This window comes from Quercus robur, chromosome 3 (genome assembly GCF_932294415.1).
Source record: "Quercus robur chromosome 3, dhQueRobu3.1, whole genome shotgun sequence".
NCBI lineage: Eukaryota > Viridiplantae > Streptophyta > Magnoliopsida > Fagales > Fagaceae > Quercus > Quercus robur.
The window spans coordinates 57,213,415-57,229,404 of record NC_065536.1 but is presented as its reverse complement, the minus strand read 5'-3'; the positions used below and the strand labels follow the sequence as shown (position 1 = coordinate 57,229,404).

The 15,990-nt window shown below is 35.2% G+C and overlaps 2 protein-coding genes across 42 annotated transcripts in view; both read right to left on the bottom strand.

The window, feature by feature from the left end:
- Positions 1–7,389, bottom strand: part of LOC126718523 (disease resistance protein RPV1-like) — a 161,567-nt gene extending 154,178 nt beyond the window's left edge. For 6 of the 10 annotated variants that reach the window (XM_050420770.1, XM_050420769.1, XM_050420767.1 and 3 more), the window contains exon 1: positions 7,233–7,389. The gene's annotated coding sequence lies outside the window, so the exon portion shown is untranslated. Of the gene's footprint in view, positions 1–1,092; positions 2,216–3,100; positions 3,382–7,232 lie in introns of those variants that run through there. The other 4 variants (XR_007652984.1, XR_007652982.1, XR_007652983.1 and 1 more) reach the window with 4 other exon arrangements.
- LOC126718519 (uncharacterized) overlaps positions 1–15,990 on the bottom strand; it is a 225,007-nt gene that overhangs the window by 102,521 nt on the left and 106,496 nt on the right. For 3 of the 32 annotated variants that reach the window (XR_007652955.1, XR_007652957.1, XR_007652959.1), the window contains exons 9-10: positions 10,787–11,055; positions 10,559–10,639 (exon numbers count right to left, since the gene is read on the bottom strand). The exons of 21 other annotated variants lie outside the window; for them this stretch is intronic. Coding sequence is in view for 4 of the 11 variants with exons in the window: in XM_050420758.1 (XP_050276715.1) it covers positions 9,494–9,604 (111 nt within the window). In the remaining 7 variants the exon portion in view is untranslated. Of the gene's footprint in view, positions 1–9,088; positions 9,344–9,493; positions 9,605–10,238; positions 10,255–10,426; positions 10,474–10,558; positions 10,640–10,786; positions 11,056–15,990 lie in introns of those variants that run through there. 8 more of the 32 variants (XR_007652980.1, XM_050420760.1, XM_050420757.1 and 5 more) reach the window with 5 other exon arrangements.

The following is a 15,990-nucleotide window of genomic DNA, read 5'->3' as shown; positions in this document are numbered from 1 at the left end:
GATAGAACACATGATTTCGTAATGGAATAACTAAAATTCTGTTTCAATTTTTCTCTGTTGCCCAAACTTGAAACCTCACTGTCTTTATTTATTTATTGTTTGGTAGAAGATGGAAATTTATTAAAAATAAAGAGCTAACGGACAAGTTTTATTGACATATAGAGTATTTAAATATCAGACTATCGTACATCACAAAATCACTAGTTTGGATAGTGCTTGTCCTTAATAATTTGTTAGCACATTTGTTGGATTCTCTAAATAGTGGTTGATCCGAACCTAGGGAAGCAAGGAAACCAACATCCTACAATCATCTACAAGGAAGGGATAACATGGTTAGAGAAACTGGAGTTAGCTAGCAAATCAACACAAATAGCGGGCATGCATTTTTTACAATTCTTCAAAAGTTAGTCTACCATCACTTGCTCTTGGATACCAAGTAAAGTTTTTCTTTTTCCAACAAAATACCCCTCTTTTTCCTTGAGATTTCACAAAATCAATTCCACCTGCCACAATAATTTTTTTTACAAAAAGTCACTCAAAAAGGGAAAAAGGGGATGTGTGAACTGAAAAGTCCATTAAAAGATTTAGTGCATATAGCTTTATTTTATACCAATGTGCCATCTAAAGAGCAAAAAAAATTAACCATTAATCCTTTTCACTTGTAGATAAAATTGTATGCCCTAACATGGACACAAATAAGTCCCTTTACTGTCATATATGCATTAAAAGATAAAAATGTGCAACACATGAGATTCAATGATAAAGCTTCAATGAATTTTTGTTTTGGGACAAATATTGATTGAGAATGTATTTCATCAACACACGATGCAATCAACCATCACCATATGCAGGACCTCCCAGCAAAAACAAATTCAATCCCCACCCCCCCCCCCCCCCCCCCCTCCCTTTTTTTCCCAATTTCATGATAACATGGCCATATTATCTTGATCATGTTCAATAAATAGTACCAAGATATTATTGTGGAAATATGAATCTTGATTAATTTCGATAGAAACCTTTATCTACCTCATAGAATTCTCTCTATAGCATCTTATGTGTATTCTAGTACTTTTGAATGGTGAAGTCTAGCTCTTGCATATCGATTTTATCCAAGTCTTTTTTTTTTTGAAGCCAAACTCATTTGTCATTTATTGCTGAATATGAGTACAATCAAATTACAAAGCTTCCATGGCTGGTGGAGGAGAATCCTCTAACCAAATCAGTTCATCATCTACATATCTAGCATACTGGGCCACTGAATTTGCACTACGCCTGACAAAGCCAACTGTGTACCATCCAAGTCCCTGAAGCAAGCATTGTATATCGTTCAGAATGTGACCCAATGGACAGCTCTGTGAAACCTGCATCAATTGCAAATTCCAAAGCTTTCCTACAAGCCATGATTTCTGCTTCCTCGCTATTAACTACAGAGGGTCTCTGGCCGATATAAATGCCAGAGGCCATATAGCAGTTCTTCAACCAATGTGTACACCCTACATCTGGCCAATATAAATGTCAGAGGCCATATAGCTTTCCTACAGATTTTGCAATTCAATAGCAGTTCTTATAGTAAACATATGCTTCTCTTCATCTGCAATATTAATGACGACATCACGAATTACATCATGCATTTTGACTATTCCATTAATATAATTACCATCCAACAAGAAGCAAGAATCTTTGAGTCCTTCAACCAATGTGTACACCCTACATCTGGCATCCTCTATTTTATGGACGTTGTGAAACAAGTCCAGACCCACACCATATTTCAACAAGTCTTCTACTTCTATGTCGTAATCCTCTCCATGTAGCAACAATAATGACTTTGCTTCATCACTTTCTAAGAACTCATAACTCAACTTTATACTTTTGTACACCTCCTCATCCATTCCCTCAATCTTTATTGGGCAAGACATTTTCAATTTATTGAGTGCATCCTTCCAAACATATATATATATTTTTTTTTTCAACGCATTTGCAACGGTTGTAATGGCAATTGATAATCCACCAAATTCTTAGAAAATTTGATGCATATTAGATTTGAATTCACCAGTTTTAGCTAATCGCCAACTGTCTTCTCAAACAAGCTTATCGCTTCATTATCTGATAAAACTCCAACTGGAAACAGCATTTGGGTATGCATACAATCACGCAGTATATTCTGAAGTCTGGACGTCAGCAATATTCCAAAACTTTCCTACAAGCATTATAAGAACTAAATCGATTGAGAACAAATTTCTGAATACAAAAGAAAATATATTGACCAAAAGATATTTTAAGATATTTAAATTTTGCCTCCAAATATCTGCATGTTACAGTTATGAATAATGAAGTCATCCATATCTTGATAAAAAAAATCTTTTATTTTACTAGAAAATTTCAGATAATGTTCATGTTGCAATCTCATCATCACAAGTTATTTAGTTGACCTAGGTCATATATTATTATTCCCAATCACATCTCACACAATATTTACTTGTCTTCTGCATAATAACATGAAATCCTGAGAGGAGATGATAATTCTTCTGATCATGTAACTTATTTTTATATTAAATGAAGTTCTGGTTGAAATTCTTGCTCACGAGCTTCATTGTGCATCAAAAGGACATATGTTGGCATTACCATAAATGCAATGGTCATACTGAACTGCATTAGTTCATTCTTTGTATTCGTAAATCATTGTCTTAAATGGATAATCAATAGCATATAGTAAGTGACTCTCTCACAGTGAGCAATTATTGTCGATCTAAAAATCAATATAAACCATATTATATTAGCAATGTTCCTCACACATGGACAAAATGAAAAGACAACCAGACAACAATTTTTTTTCCCAAAGATATATGATGAATCCACTTTTTCAATTCAATAAAAATGGAACTGCTTTTGAGAATTATTTGCCCAACTTATGGTCATAGATGGGTGCATAATAAACATACATTCATGCATCACAAAGGACTAAAATTTTGATTTTAGTAAACAAGATGTCACATCAAACTAGTTCATCAAAATGAGATTGTTCCATTTGTATCTCGTAGGCGTAGAGAAAGTTTTAAACACTGAACATAGAGAGAGAGAGAGAGAGGGAGAGATGACTTACTCATTATATGTATTTGGGAATTTCACCTTTTCTTAGAAGGGAAAGAGAGTACTCAGCAGTGTCAAAAGGTCATCAATGTTATGCAGGGATGTCTCTTCAGAAGCCAACATGAAGGTAGCACAAACCTCTGCTTTCTTAGCCAATCTTGCTGCAAATGCGACTGGCAGCTTTGGGGAGTTGATGCTCAGCAATATTTGGCGATAAAGAGAGAGAACTTGTCCTCTATTCCTCGCCAAATCCTCTGCTGTTGCCCGAATAAGGGTTTTTGCAATTTGTCTGCACTGGAAAAAATTAACCATGCACTTGTTTTCTAACCAATTGGTGGGGTTAAATTCATCTAATACAAAACAGAGCTAAATGTTTTCACCATTAGATATATACATTCCTTTAATCTAGTGCAGATTATAAGTGTCCTTTTGATAGAAAAAATCTTCACATAGCAAAATGAGGGAAAGATTCAAGATATTGAAAAGTACCACCAATAGCCAAAAACAGATAGAACAGCTGCTAAATATATACAACCACCCCAGAAAATTTGATTCATATCTGCACTCTCTCTCTCTCTCTCTCTTCAATATATCGGCTTTGTGTAGCACAATGTTTTAATAATATTATGCCAACCAACTTAACATGTTCGCCTTTGGCTCTCTTCTCTTCTAAGCTAGATATGCCAAGACTTTCCTAACTCCGCCCAAGACAATGATCCAATATAAATTCATAACATGCATTTCTAAGTTCCTTAGAGACAAAAGAGATCTAGAAATACAAACTAAATTTGCCATGCAACCACCCACTTAGGGTTCGTCAAAAATTTGTTCATATTATCGAGTCAATTCTTAATTCCCTTTGCAATTTGCAATAATATGCTACTAGCTTTTAATCATTGGACTTTATTTGAATATCAATGCCTAGAGTAATTTGGTAATCTTATGTGTTTTGGTTGTCTAATTTCAGAGTTAGTAGCTGAAAATGGATTTGTGTAAACTCCCATTTCAACTGAGTTTAGTTTGAGTTTTATTTAATTATCACAAAGTTTTTTATTTGTCTAGGTATGAAATTTTTCAAGAAACTTCCAATCTTTTGTTATTTTTCAAAGGCAGTATCAAAGTTGTCAATACTGAATTAGAGGTCATTTCGGTTTGGTCAGGGAGAATGAAGAATTTTGGTAATGGTTAAAACTGGTGAACCGCTAGTTCATATATATATATTGGTCAAAGCCTATATGATTAGCTAAGAGTCATTAAAATAATAACTGTATGTCTCATCTATCAAAGCCTAACCAGGAATGATCTATATATATACGCCATTGTACCTAGATAAAGAAGAAAAATTGCAAAACATTAAAACTTGGCCACATGGCCCAGTGGGTGGGTGGGTGGGTGGGTGGGTGGGTGGAGATAAAGAAAAAAGCCTTCACTTTCCATCAGATTTCACTGTTGCATAAGATATTCACATGTAGGGCAGACAAAACAAGGGGGAAAAAAAGAAGAGAAGAAGAAGAACGAGGAGAGGAGACAATAGGAGGGCAAGAAGCTGAGGATTAGGCGATCGAAGACATGGCAGTGACCACATACGTGGTAGTGAGTAGCAGTGACTGGGCTGCGTGATTGAATTTTTATTTTTTGAACCAGCCCAGTTTTGATTACTGGCCAAAATGTCCGTTTTTCTCTGCTAAGTCCAGTATAACCTAGTAATGGCCAGTATTTAAAGCATTACATTTTAAAGGGTGTTTCTATACCTATTCATTGACTAGTACAATAAGTATCAGCTGGTATAATATGGTATCAACTAGTTTGGGCAGTATTTAAGAATTCCACCAAATCAAAAAAGAAAGAAAGGAGCGATTACCTTTTAATCTTGCCTCAAAGCATATTTGCCATACACACATTGAGAGCAAGAGGCACCAACCACCCTCCTCCCCCAAAACAAAGTAGCTGGTATTCATGGTCTAAGCCCTAACCAGCCCAACCAAAATTAATAAGGCTGGATTCAGCATCACTGATAACCAAACCTTAGACCTAAGCTAACCCAGCCTCACCCCACTCCATTGTCATCTAGATTCTGCCCAATTGATAGGTAAGGTTGCTCCATCTGAAACAAGTGTATGAATATTTGCATGAAACACTTCTTTTTGAACACACCTAATTCAAAGTAGTAACCATCTACAAAATCAGTGCTTAAGGTCCTTGCAAAGCACTCTTACTTGAAGACATTGTAGTGTTTAAGGTCCTCTTCCAGACAACCTCTCATTGCATCATAACTGGAATTTTCCATTATCACCAACATAATCATTTTTTTTCACCTCATTTTTTTTTTTTTTTTTTGGGTTAAGTTTACACATGCACCAATGGGTTATACTCCACCCTTTCTTATGTATCATTTGAGCTAGAGTTCACTGACTTTCTATATTTTATTTTCTCAATTACTTAGAAAAAAAATGCAAAAACAAAACATCATGAGCAAAGTATTCATAATCACCAACTCTGATAATTTCTCAAGACATCACGACTAAAATGAGCAATGAATTCCTCATAGAAAATCAAATGCAGTTTGAGCAATTAGATTCTAGAAACACATACATGCTTGAAATGCATCATCAAAGACATTCACATACATGTTAAAATTTAGCTTGTTCCACAAGCATTCATGGCAAAATGTCTATTAAAATCTTCCACAATGTCATAACAAGATAATTAACAGATTTTTATAATACAAGTAGCTCTCTTATTTCCTGAGAAAACAATAAGTTCGAAAAAAAGAAACTAATATGTCTTTAGGAAAATACCAATTTAGCAAATTCTACTAACCCTCGCAAGGCCAATAGAGTTCGAAGCGGTGTCTATCCTAAAAAAAAAAGTTTGATGCGATGTCAACTTGAACCTAATGAAGAACAGTGCAACCCAATCAAATAGATGCAAGACTAAAACTAGCTCTACTAATAGGACATTAAATCAATTACAAGTAGAAAGGCATCTATTAATACGTATAAGGTATAAATGCTTACTTACATGTGCTTAACCCTTCAAACCCATTTAAGACAACCCCCAAAGCGAACTAAGGCAGTACAAAAACTCCAGTTTTAGTCCACCAAAAACCTCTATGTCTTAATCACATGTTGCCCTGAATGACACCAAAACCCAATTTTTACATATTACGATCCTTAGATCTCCAAAATAAGATCCCGTCATACCCCACTAACCCCAGCCCTAAAGACCACCCAAATGAAGTCTTAGGAATTCAAATACAGTTTCCATGGCTTCTTTTGATTTTGCAAAATTGTTTTACCAATATTGCCCTTAACACAATACATTTTTAAGCCTAAAGCCTGATTTTTAGGAACTCCGATAAATATAATCCTAAAATTACCATAATTTCATTAAACATCATTTTTATACTCCACAGATCAGTCACTAGATAGATTTTTTTTTTTTTTAATAAATTTCCAAGCTTTCATTATGGCACACCAATTTTTCGATATCTTAGAGACCCATTTGAGCATTGTTGGCCACCTTTAAAGGGATTATAAAAACCTTGTTTTTACATCACACCAATAAACACTATCATAGGGAACCTTAGGCCTCCCAACATCAGAAAATTACTCATATCTCAACCAAGAGCTACAGCTAAAATGTATGTCAAACTATGGACTTTGGCTTCAACAAGCTCACGGAAGGCTGAAAAAACCTTAAATTTTCAGAGACATTACAGCAATATAACTCAAGAACTTGTCCCCAAACAAAAGCTCTAGTTTCACACTTCCCCCGTCTGGTTTTTTCTCAACACCGAAATTTGGTATTTTGAAACCCACTCCACAACCCTTTTCTTAACTAACCCAAACTCTTCATAAACAAGCCCCAAGAACCAAAATTAAACCATTCTCCCGTTCCATGGCTGAGAACTACCCACCAATTAAAATCCAATCCAATTAACCAATTAGGGTGAAAAATCAAATTTTCAAACTATTCTATTAATTTTAATTCTTGTTTAGACTCATCAATTTCGTATTCAATTTCCTTTTTTATACCAAAAAATTTTAGATCATAGATTGTTGTAGATGATGAGAGAGATAAGGATTGATTACGAATCAGTCAGCTAAATAAATCGAAAAGCTAATAGCAAATAAATAACAAACCTGAGAGAGACAGAGAAAGATTCGAAAAGTCGCGCCTTCGAACTCAACTTCTCCTTGAGAATTACAATTCCCAGATGAAGAGTGCCGTTTGACGTGTACCGTTATACTTAAAACAACAAGGTTTATCTTCAAATATTTATACATACTAACATATTAACCACGTCATGCACTGTATTTTACTATCTAAAATTTTTATTATACGTACAATTTAACAATATTTCCAACACTAAAAAGAAAATAGATTAAAAAAAAAAACTACTTTGCATGTAAATTATGTATATACCATAAGCCTTATAACTCAATTGATTAAAATCATCTTGTATTTTTATGTCATTTAGATTTAGGATTTAAATTTTATCTCTGAAAAACTGATGTACATATCAAATATTTGATTCTGCCTCACGCAGGTGTCATATTTGGAAGGGGTGCTTTGATTTTACTGCACTCTTTTTCTGATTGGAAATTGGAATGTAATGTTTGTCTCAAACAATTATAGTTGTGTAAAATGATGGCAGAGTCTCTATCACTGGAGGAGACTTCACCCTGCCTAGATTGCTTAATTTCCTTTGATGCATGTTTCTCTTGGAGTATATACATATATGTGTGTGTGTGGTTGGACTCGCTTTGAATGTGAGAAGAAAGAATATCATGTTACCGTATTCTAAGAGTACTTATTAATTACTCTTTATCTTACTATCTTAATGAGTTCTATATTTTAGAAATCAAGTTTGGTGTGATTTTGTTCCTTATTCTCTTAAGCAATTTAGTTATAGTGAGGATTAGTTTTGGGACCATCAAAATTACTAAAAAGATTTCCCTAAAATGTAATAACATAATAATTGAATTTGTTCATTATTCTCTAGAGCATTTCCAAAGAAAATGCTAAAATAGTCACCAATAAGCCATGAGAGAGAGAGAGAGAGTTAAAAAGTTAAAAAGCCTAAAAGCATGTTTGGTATTCTTTTTCCAAAAGCGATCTCCCATTCAACAAAAATTGAGTATTCCCCTAGGAAGCACGGACACAGGTACAACATAGTAATACGAATAATTTTTGAAAATTTTTAACATAAAACAGCCGATACAACACCTGTACAATATGAGTACGGCACCCTAAATGAAATGTTTGTACTTCCTACGTATTCCCTTACCTAAATACCAATAAAATATAATTTCTATATGCCTAATTAAGCAAAACCAATGACTTTTTTTAAACAGGAACACTTATAAACTTTTTTTTCTAATTTCAAAAATAATTTTCAAGTTTTTTTTTTTTTTTTTTCAATGCATCCAATGGACTTTTGAAGTTCAACGTATGGTCATAACGTTTTTATAATTTTTTTTTTTTTTTTTCAATGGGAAGTTCAAATGTGTCAAGGTGTGAGGTAACAGGATTCATTGGTCCCAAACTTGATGGAAAGTACTTAGTGGAAGGTTTTTGAGCTCTGCTCATACTTAAGCAAGGCATTGTCATGCAAAGGGCTTGAGCAGCAACTCCCATTAGTGGAGCAAGAAGAAATGTTGTATTACCGTGTTCCATGCCATGTTTGTGTCCATGCTTCTTAGGAATAGCTCTTATTTCCATCATAAGGCTCTGACTTAGAAACATTAAAAGTTTCACAACTAATCTTAGTAAATTGTGATTTATGAATTTTGAATATAATTAAGGTCTACAATTCCAATTAATTTAATTTTTTCTAGAGACAAATTTTCAAGTAGTTCAACCACTAAATCAGCACCTGCTTATTTTCTTACCCTATATTCTGCATATCCCATTTGTTGAATACACAAACCAGAATCACAATCAACACTATATAGTACAGCCCCAATAGCTAGTATATATGAGAGCAACATGGAAATTTTAAGCTTGGGTATCCAAGCAAATTGAGTGAGATTCATTTTATACATTTATACCTGGAATTGAGATATTTGGATATACACATTTGCTCATATTATTCATTATATATGGACATTGCACATTTGCTCATGGCATTACTATGTTTCTTTATCAATGACTATGTACCTATTCCAATTAAGAGAAATATAAAGGTCACACATCTTCTAGCAAGCAATTATCTCCGGCGCTGCTTCTTTGAGTCAGGAGTTGCATGAACCTGCACTTTCATTCCGTAAGTCTTCAGCCAAAAGTTTTTGAAGGCCTCAGACACTGCTGCCACCTGTATGTAACATTTGCATAGGTCATAAAGAAATATCCTAACCATATAAATGATTTAGCAAAATCAATGTCTTTATTTTCCACAAACCAGTTCAGGCTTCTTAGAGTACACCCTCACTATCATATCTTGGTAAAATGCAGGCGGCAAGTGGCTGATGCGATCAACTTGGATTGAGAACATCTCATTTCTGTCATAATCCTGACAAAAGTCAAGCTGTTAATTCTCACAATGTGCAAGTAATATTATGTCCACCAAAAAAAAACTGTTCATAAATTATTAGTTAAACCAATTCAGCTTCAAGAAGGATTAAAATTTAAAAGCAGTGCCTTTAATTAAATTGGGATTCATTGGCATTTAGCAGAATTACTCTTGATTTCTAAAGCATAAGCTATAAGTCTTAGTTAACCTGCATTGTAAGCACTTTTTGTATGAGGTTTACCACCTTCTACCTTGGAAATATAGTTGACCATGTAGTTAACATGATACCGATTTATTCAATCAAGGGTTCTTAGGTTGTAATCTAATTCATCAAGGATTTTGCAAATAACATCACTAAATTCACCATGTACTCAGGTTTAAGTAAAGAATTTTCTAAGCATAAATAGTCCTGATTCCGGATATTCAATCTTATGCTAAAGTTGAAGGCTACCCTCTATATCACTGAGTTTGAATTCAACATATGCTAACCTGAAGCATTATGTTTGAAATATTCCATAAAAATTGAAAATAACATCTGTTAGCTAGTCCTTAGTGAAGCTTACAGAGATCAATGATAAGCAAAAACATTAAAAATAAAAAATAAAAAATCCTGGTAGAGAATTGATCTCAGTACCTTGAAGAATTTGATGCTGGATGAGGAGAAACATGCATGAGGAAAAAGATTATTTGTCAAATTAGATTAGAAGTAGAAAATTCATCAAACAGTATGCAAAGATGAACACTGCCTTCATCATAATCATTGTTTTTACCTTTGAAGAGGGTTGTTTCTTCCTCGTGCCAAATCGATCTTAACATTGGTGACTGGTCACAACAATATCTTCTTCTTCTAGCGTCACACCACCCGTTTTCTGGTTGAAAAATTACACTTTAGGAAACTGTTTGTCCACTTTTGAGAAACAAAGACCATGGTAAAATCATATATCTTTTTTGGACCTGGGAGCAAATGATATCTTGGGGAGTGATCTTTTTGAAGTGCTCCATCTTGTCCTTTGGGACAGAGAACTCATTGCAGAACTGAGAAACATATCAAGGCGATAAAATTATATTGCCTTTATGGTTGATATTATCCAAAATTTACTCTAGAAGATTTTAAAGATTTTGATTCATGAAGAATTTCAAGCATTACTACTTCTTCCCCATCTTGTAATTGTAATAAGATACCTGATATAGCTCCCTTCTTTGAATGCGTTGGATAATGTCTCTTTCTTCCTTGAGCTCTTGGGTATTAGAAATTTCAATGATTTTCAAGTTTGTGTCATCTAATTGCACTTTAAGAGAGACTATGTCAGAGCTGTAAAGTAAAACCTAGAAGTTTCATGATAATGTGTAGAGTTCAAACCTTCCAATTCTGCCGGTTGATGAATTGAGGATGCAATGTCAAGACAATCATTTGCCTTTAATAGAGCATCAACAACCATGAGTTCTATTGCCTGACAAAAGATCACTGTCAAATTTAATGCATTAAGCGTTCAAATACAGATTAAAGACATCTATGCTGGAACTCTTATTATGAAGATTTGCATGTGACACAAGTGAATTTGGTGCATGGTTGTTCAACATATCTGAACACTGATGGCATGTCTGCAAGCACTATACTCCAATTGAGGCGAGATCAAAGTCTAAGAGTACAGCTTCAAGTTATGTTTTCAGTGCAATTTTCGCGTGTGCAACAAAATGTGTAACAAGAATTTTTCAGTCTAAAAGTAACAATTTCAAGTCACGTTTTCAATGCAATTTTCGCATGTGTACAACAAGATGTGTAACAAGTATTTCCTAAAGTGTAAGTCAATGACTCAAAAGTGAAAAAAAAAACGTTTGACCAAGTGAGAGATTGCGTATGGGTATGAAATTTTGAGCATGATGCTGCAATGAGATCATCAAACTCAGACCAGATTTAGCGGGTGTACATATAATATGAGAGATACCACCGTCCTTTAGCTGTGTCCTTTTGAATATTTTATGATTTTTACACAAAATCATGGAGCATATAGTAAAACATTTTTGTTAATAAATATATTAATTGGACTTTGCTCGAAGGCAAGCATTTGGCATATCGAGATGCTCAAAATTATATTCACAAAATCAGAGTGAGGTTAAAAAAAATATATAACAAATTAAACCTCTCAACTACGTATATAGAATATTATTATATTTGATCTTTAATATAAGTTAATAATTTCTTTTGTCATTTTTTTTAAAACTCAACCCAGGGTTTAATTTGTTATATCTTTAAACTACAGGGTTTAAAATGAAAATTTTCCAATATATTATATCTTCTCACAAAAATATTTACTTGTGGAAGACCTATAATTTGAGTAAATGAAAAATATTGCACTTACGCGAGGATTTACCTGAAACTCAGTAAAAAAGAGAATACTTTTTTTTTTTTTTTTCATGAGAATCATGAAGAGAATACCTCAAATTACCCAACAAACTCATATTCTAGAACTATTGAATAAAAAGAATGAAAGCCCACCTGATGGTAGAATCTACTCCAACATCCTGTTCTAACATGGCAAGCATAATTTTGCCTGACCACTAGGGCTGTCCACGGGTTGGGTTTGTGCCCAACCCGGACTCGACCCGACTGAATCGGGTGATGAAAAATTTAACCCGTAACCGACCCAGCCATAGTTTCAAGTTTGCCGGCTCAAGTTGTATCGGTTTCGAGTACATATCGGTTGGTTTCAGGTTCACCGGAGTGGAGCGAAATCTAGCCAGATTTTGGCCGAAATACTGCCGGATCTCGTCAGATCTGGTCAGATCTAATGAGATCTGGCTGATATTTTCCTATATCTATAAAGATCGGGCCGAGATCTTGATGAATCTGGCCGAAATATGCCTATATCGTCGGACTTAGAGTTTGGACTTACCGGTTTTTGGCTGAAACTCGTGATTTCCGACGAGGGAAGAATAGCTCATCGTGCGGGTCAGGTTCGTTAGTTTCTCAGACAGCTAACCCCCAACTTGAACCGATGGCCTCGGGTCCTTCTGCCAGCAACTCGCGTCCGACCGAAACCAAGCTTTGATAGGGCAGTTTCGGGTGAAGATGATCGGATTCCAGGCGGTATTTCGAGTCCGAGCGGGTCGTGGACAGCCCTATTGACCACAACAGGAGTAAATTTTCATCAGGAAGATAATCAATCTTTAAGTGAGTAATGCTATTTTTACAAACTATTGATGTTCCAAATTCTTACCGGTTTTCATCTGGTTTGTTTGTTGTTAGACCCCGTAAAACACAACTGAATTAACCTAGTAAATTAGTCAAGTGATTACTTAATCCAAATTTCAAATCTAGGTTAACACAATCATATAATCATATCAATGTAAAGTGCAGAATATAAAGAACACAAAGATATGATGACCTAGGAAACCAAACTGGTAAAAACCTGGGGAGGATTTAACCTAGCTATCCTCAAGGTAAACCTGAATCCACTATGAAAGAATCGAAGTTTTACAATAGCAACTTAGACCACTAACATCCTATTGCTACCCACCAGTAGAAACTTATTAACACAACCACGTGCAAGCTCCAAGACCACGGACTCCTTCTTTCTTCGATTCTCTAGCAAATACAAGCACACCCACTTGTGTTTCTTTAAGCTCTTTAATGCAGCAACTAAATCGATCACCAAGTTCTTGACATAGTCTTGAATCTTGGAAACCCTAAGTATGTGTGAAGGCAACCACCTCTTGATCTCACAAAAGATTCACACGCACAGCATAATGGACAACAAAAAACGTGGCTAGGGTTTTCCATTTTATACTTAAGACAAAACATAAAACTCTACACATTAAACGGGCTTAGGCTGAGTTGGAAGAATTCTGCAAAAAAATATTCTGCCCGAGTTTCGATCAATCGAGCCAGACAGAATTGCACAGTGAATTCTACAGTAACTCGATTCCAACTTTACATAAAACGCATATACTTTGAGCAAGTCTAAACAAGACTAAAACCTGTTTTGATCATGGTTTGCCAACGATACAAATTAGAGTTCTAATGCATTAGTTCCTAATCCTTAGAACCTAACAAACTCCCCCTTTGACAATCCATGACAAAACACAAAACTAAACAAAATTGCTCAAAGTTTACACAAAAACAACCCAATATAAAAACATAGCCCAACACAACAAATTCAACCTAACTACTATCTATTAGTTGCAAGTGTAGACAGCAGCATGACTGAATCAACCTGTATATTTCCTGAAACACTCAACAAACTCATAAACGCATGTGGAAAATGCAAGTAAAACAAAAATAACTTCTTGATTTCACATAACACACAATAAAGACATATATCATGAATAACTCATAAATATAAATCAATAAGCAATGTGAAACAAGAAACATATACCAATAAATGTATCTCCCCCTATCATGAAAAACCCAAAAATACATCATGAGCCAAAAAAAATGTAATTACAGAATGAAGCATCTAGATACAATCTAATAGCTCCACAAGCTCTACAAGTACAAAAATCTCCCCCTAACTACAAAAATCCTCTACAAGTGTACTCCCCTTTTTTGTGACGGAATGCCAAAGGGCAATCACACATCATCAAAAGGAGGTGGCGGAGACGATCGTCTCAAATGCTCCAGATCCACTCCCAAAGCACGAAGCTCATCAAGCATGTGCACCAAAATCTGTCCATGAACCGCCTGAACAGTCATGATAGTCTCCAACATACGTCGAATGTCTGAATCATCCGAGGTAAGAGGTGGAGGAACATCAACAGCAGCAGCATCAATAACATGATCAACGGGCTCCTCAGTTGTAGCATCACCTGTAGAAGAGGGAGGAGGAGGTGCGACACTGGAAGGCTCTACCCTAGGGCGTTTAGAGCTAGCTCTCAAATGAGCAGCACTCTGCCTAAGAAAGGTGGCACCTATGGGAGCAACAAAGTGTACAGGCTCAGATGCAAGAAACTCAACTAACTGAGATGCAAAAGAATCTGGTGAATAAAGACGGGGAAGAACAAAGCATGAGCAATAGAACTACTCCTAGGCACCTCAATCAGGGAATGAATAAAAAGATGAGGAAAGCTAATAGGAGCATCAGTAACCAGGGCATACAAAAATGCACAACGCTCTAAAGGAATGATGTGCAGATGACAGATAGGCCAAAATGAATGATAAGCAATCCTAAAGAAAAGATAATGAATCGCAGTGAGCTCAATAGTGGTGATTCGAGGATCAGAACACCACTGGATAGAAGACCCAGTGATATAATACATGATGTCATCCAGGGGAGGAGACTCATCATAAGGGTAGACAGGATGCCGGACCACTGGTACCCTAAGGGCATCAGCCACTACCGAAGGGGTAATGGTGTATCCTACACCCCGTACCCAACTCCTCACGAGAGTGTTGGCATCATAGGAGTGGATAGAGAGGTTCGAATAAAACTCTATAATCAAGGAAGCTAAAGGTGGATGTGAAATATCCAACAAAGGTAACCAGCCCCTACGCTCAAAGTTACGCCTAATCTCGGGATCTAGCTCATCTAAAGGTACCTTTCTCTCAGCCCAAATGTTTCTCCTAAGGTTAAGCTTCTCAAACGCTTCCTGGTTTTTCTCACTCAGAAACCTATCACTATCAAAGGTAGGGGAAGGAGAAGAAGTGGGAGGTCCTATTGGCTCTAGTTTTTTTAGGCATGATGCTAAGGAAAGGACAAGACACACAGAAAAGAACCAAAGAAAAACAAAGGCAGACTGCAAGTTAGCAAAAAAAAAATAGAAATAACAATTCTATATGATGCATGAACATTATCAACACATGATGCATGCCCTAATGCAGTGAAAAGAAGTTCAATTTAGCTTTAAAATCACAAAATTGACTTGAGCATAGAGTTTACATCAAAAACCCCAAAATTTGAAAAACCCAATTTCTCAAAACCAACAAATTGACCAAATTGATCATTATACTTAATAAAGAACAGTATATAATGACCAAATCAATCACCCAAACAAGCCAATTTCATCAATTAAGCTCAATTTGAACAAAATCCCTAATTGTAGAAACTCCTTAAAGCATTGAATTTTGTGAACAAAATGCATGAGTATGAGATGAAATGCTTTTCAAAAACACTTGTTTTGAACCCAATTTTCCCAAAATTAAGATGTTCAAACAATTCTCCTTAAATTCTCAGGCTTCAAGCACATTTTACATAAAATATAAGGAATTTTCAAACTTGGTTGGCCAAACCAAAATCACACACAATAACATGTACAAAGTTTAGCAAAGAGTAACTTGTGTAGTGTGTGCAATTAGCAAAAACTTGAGATATATGTGAGGTGAAATGTAAATAGAAATCAATCACAGTTTCCACAAAATTCATCACATTGAATTTGAAAGAGACTATCAC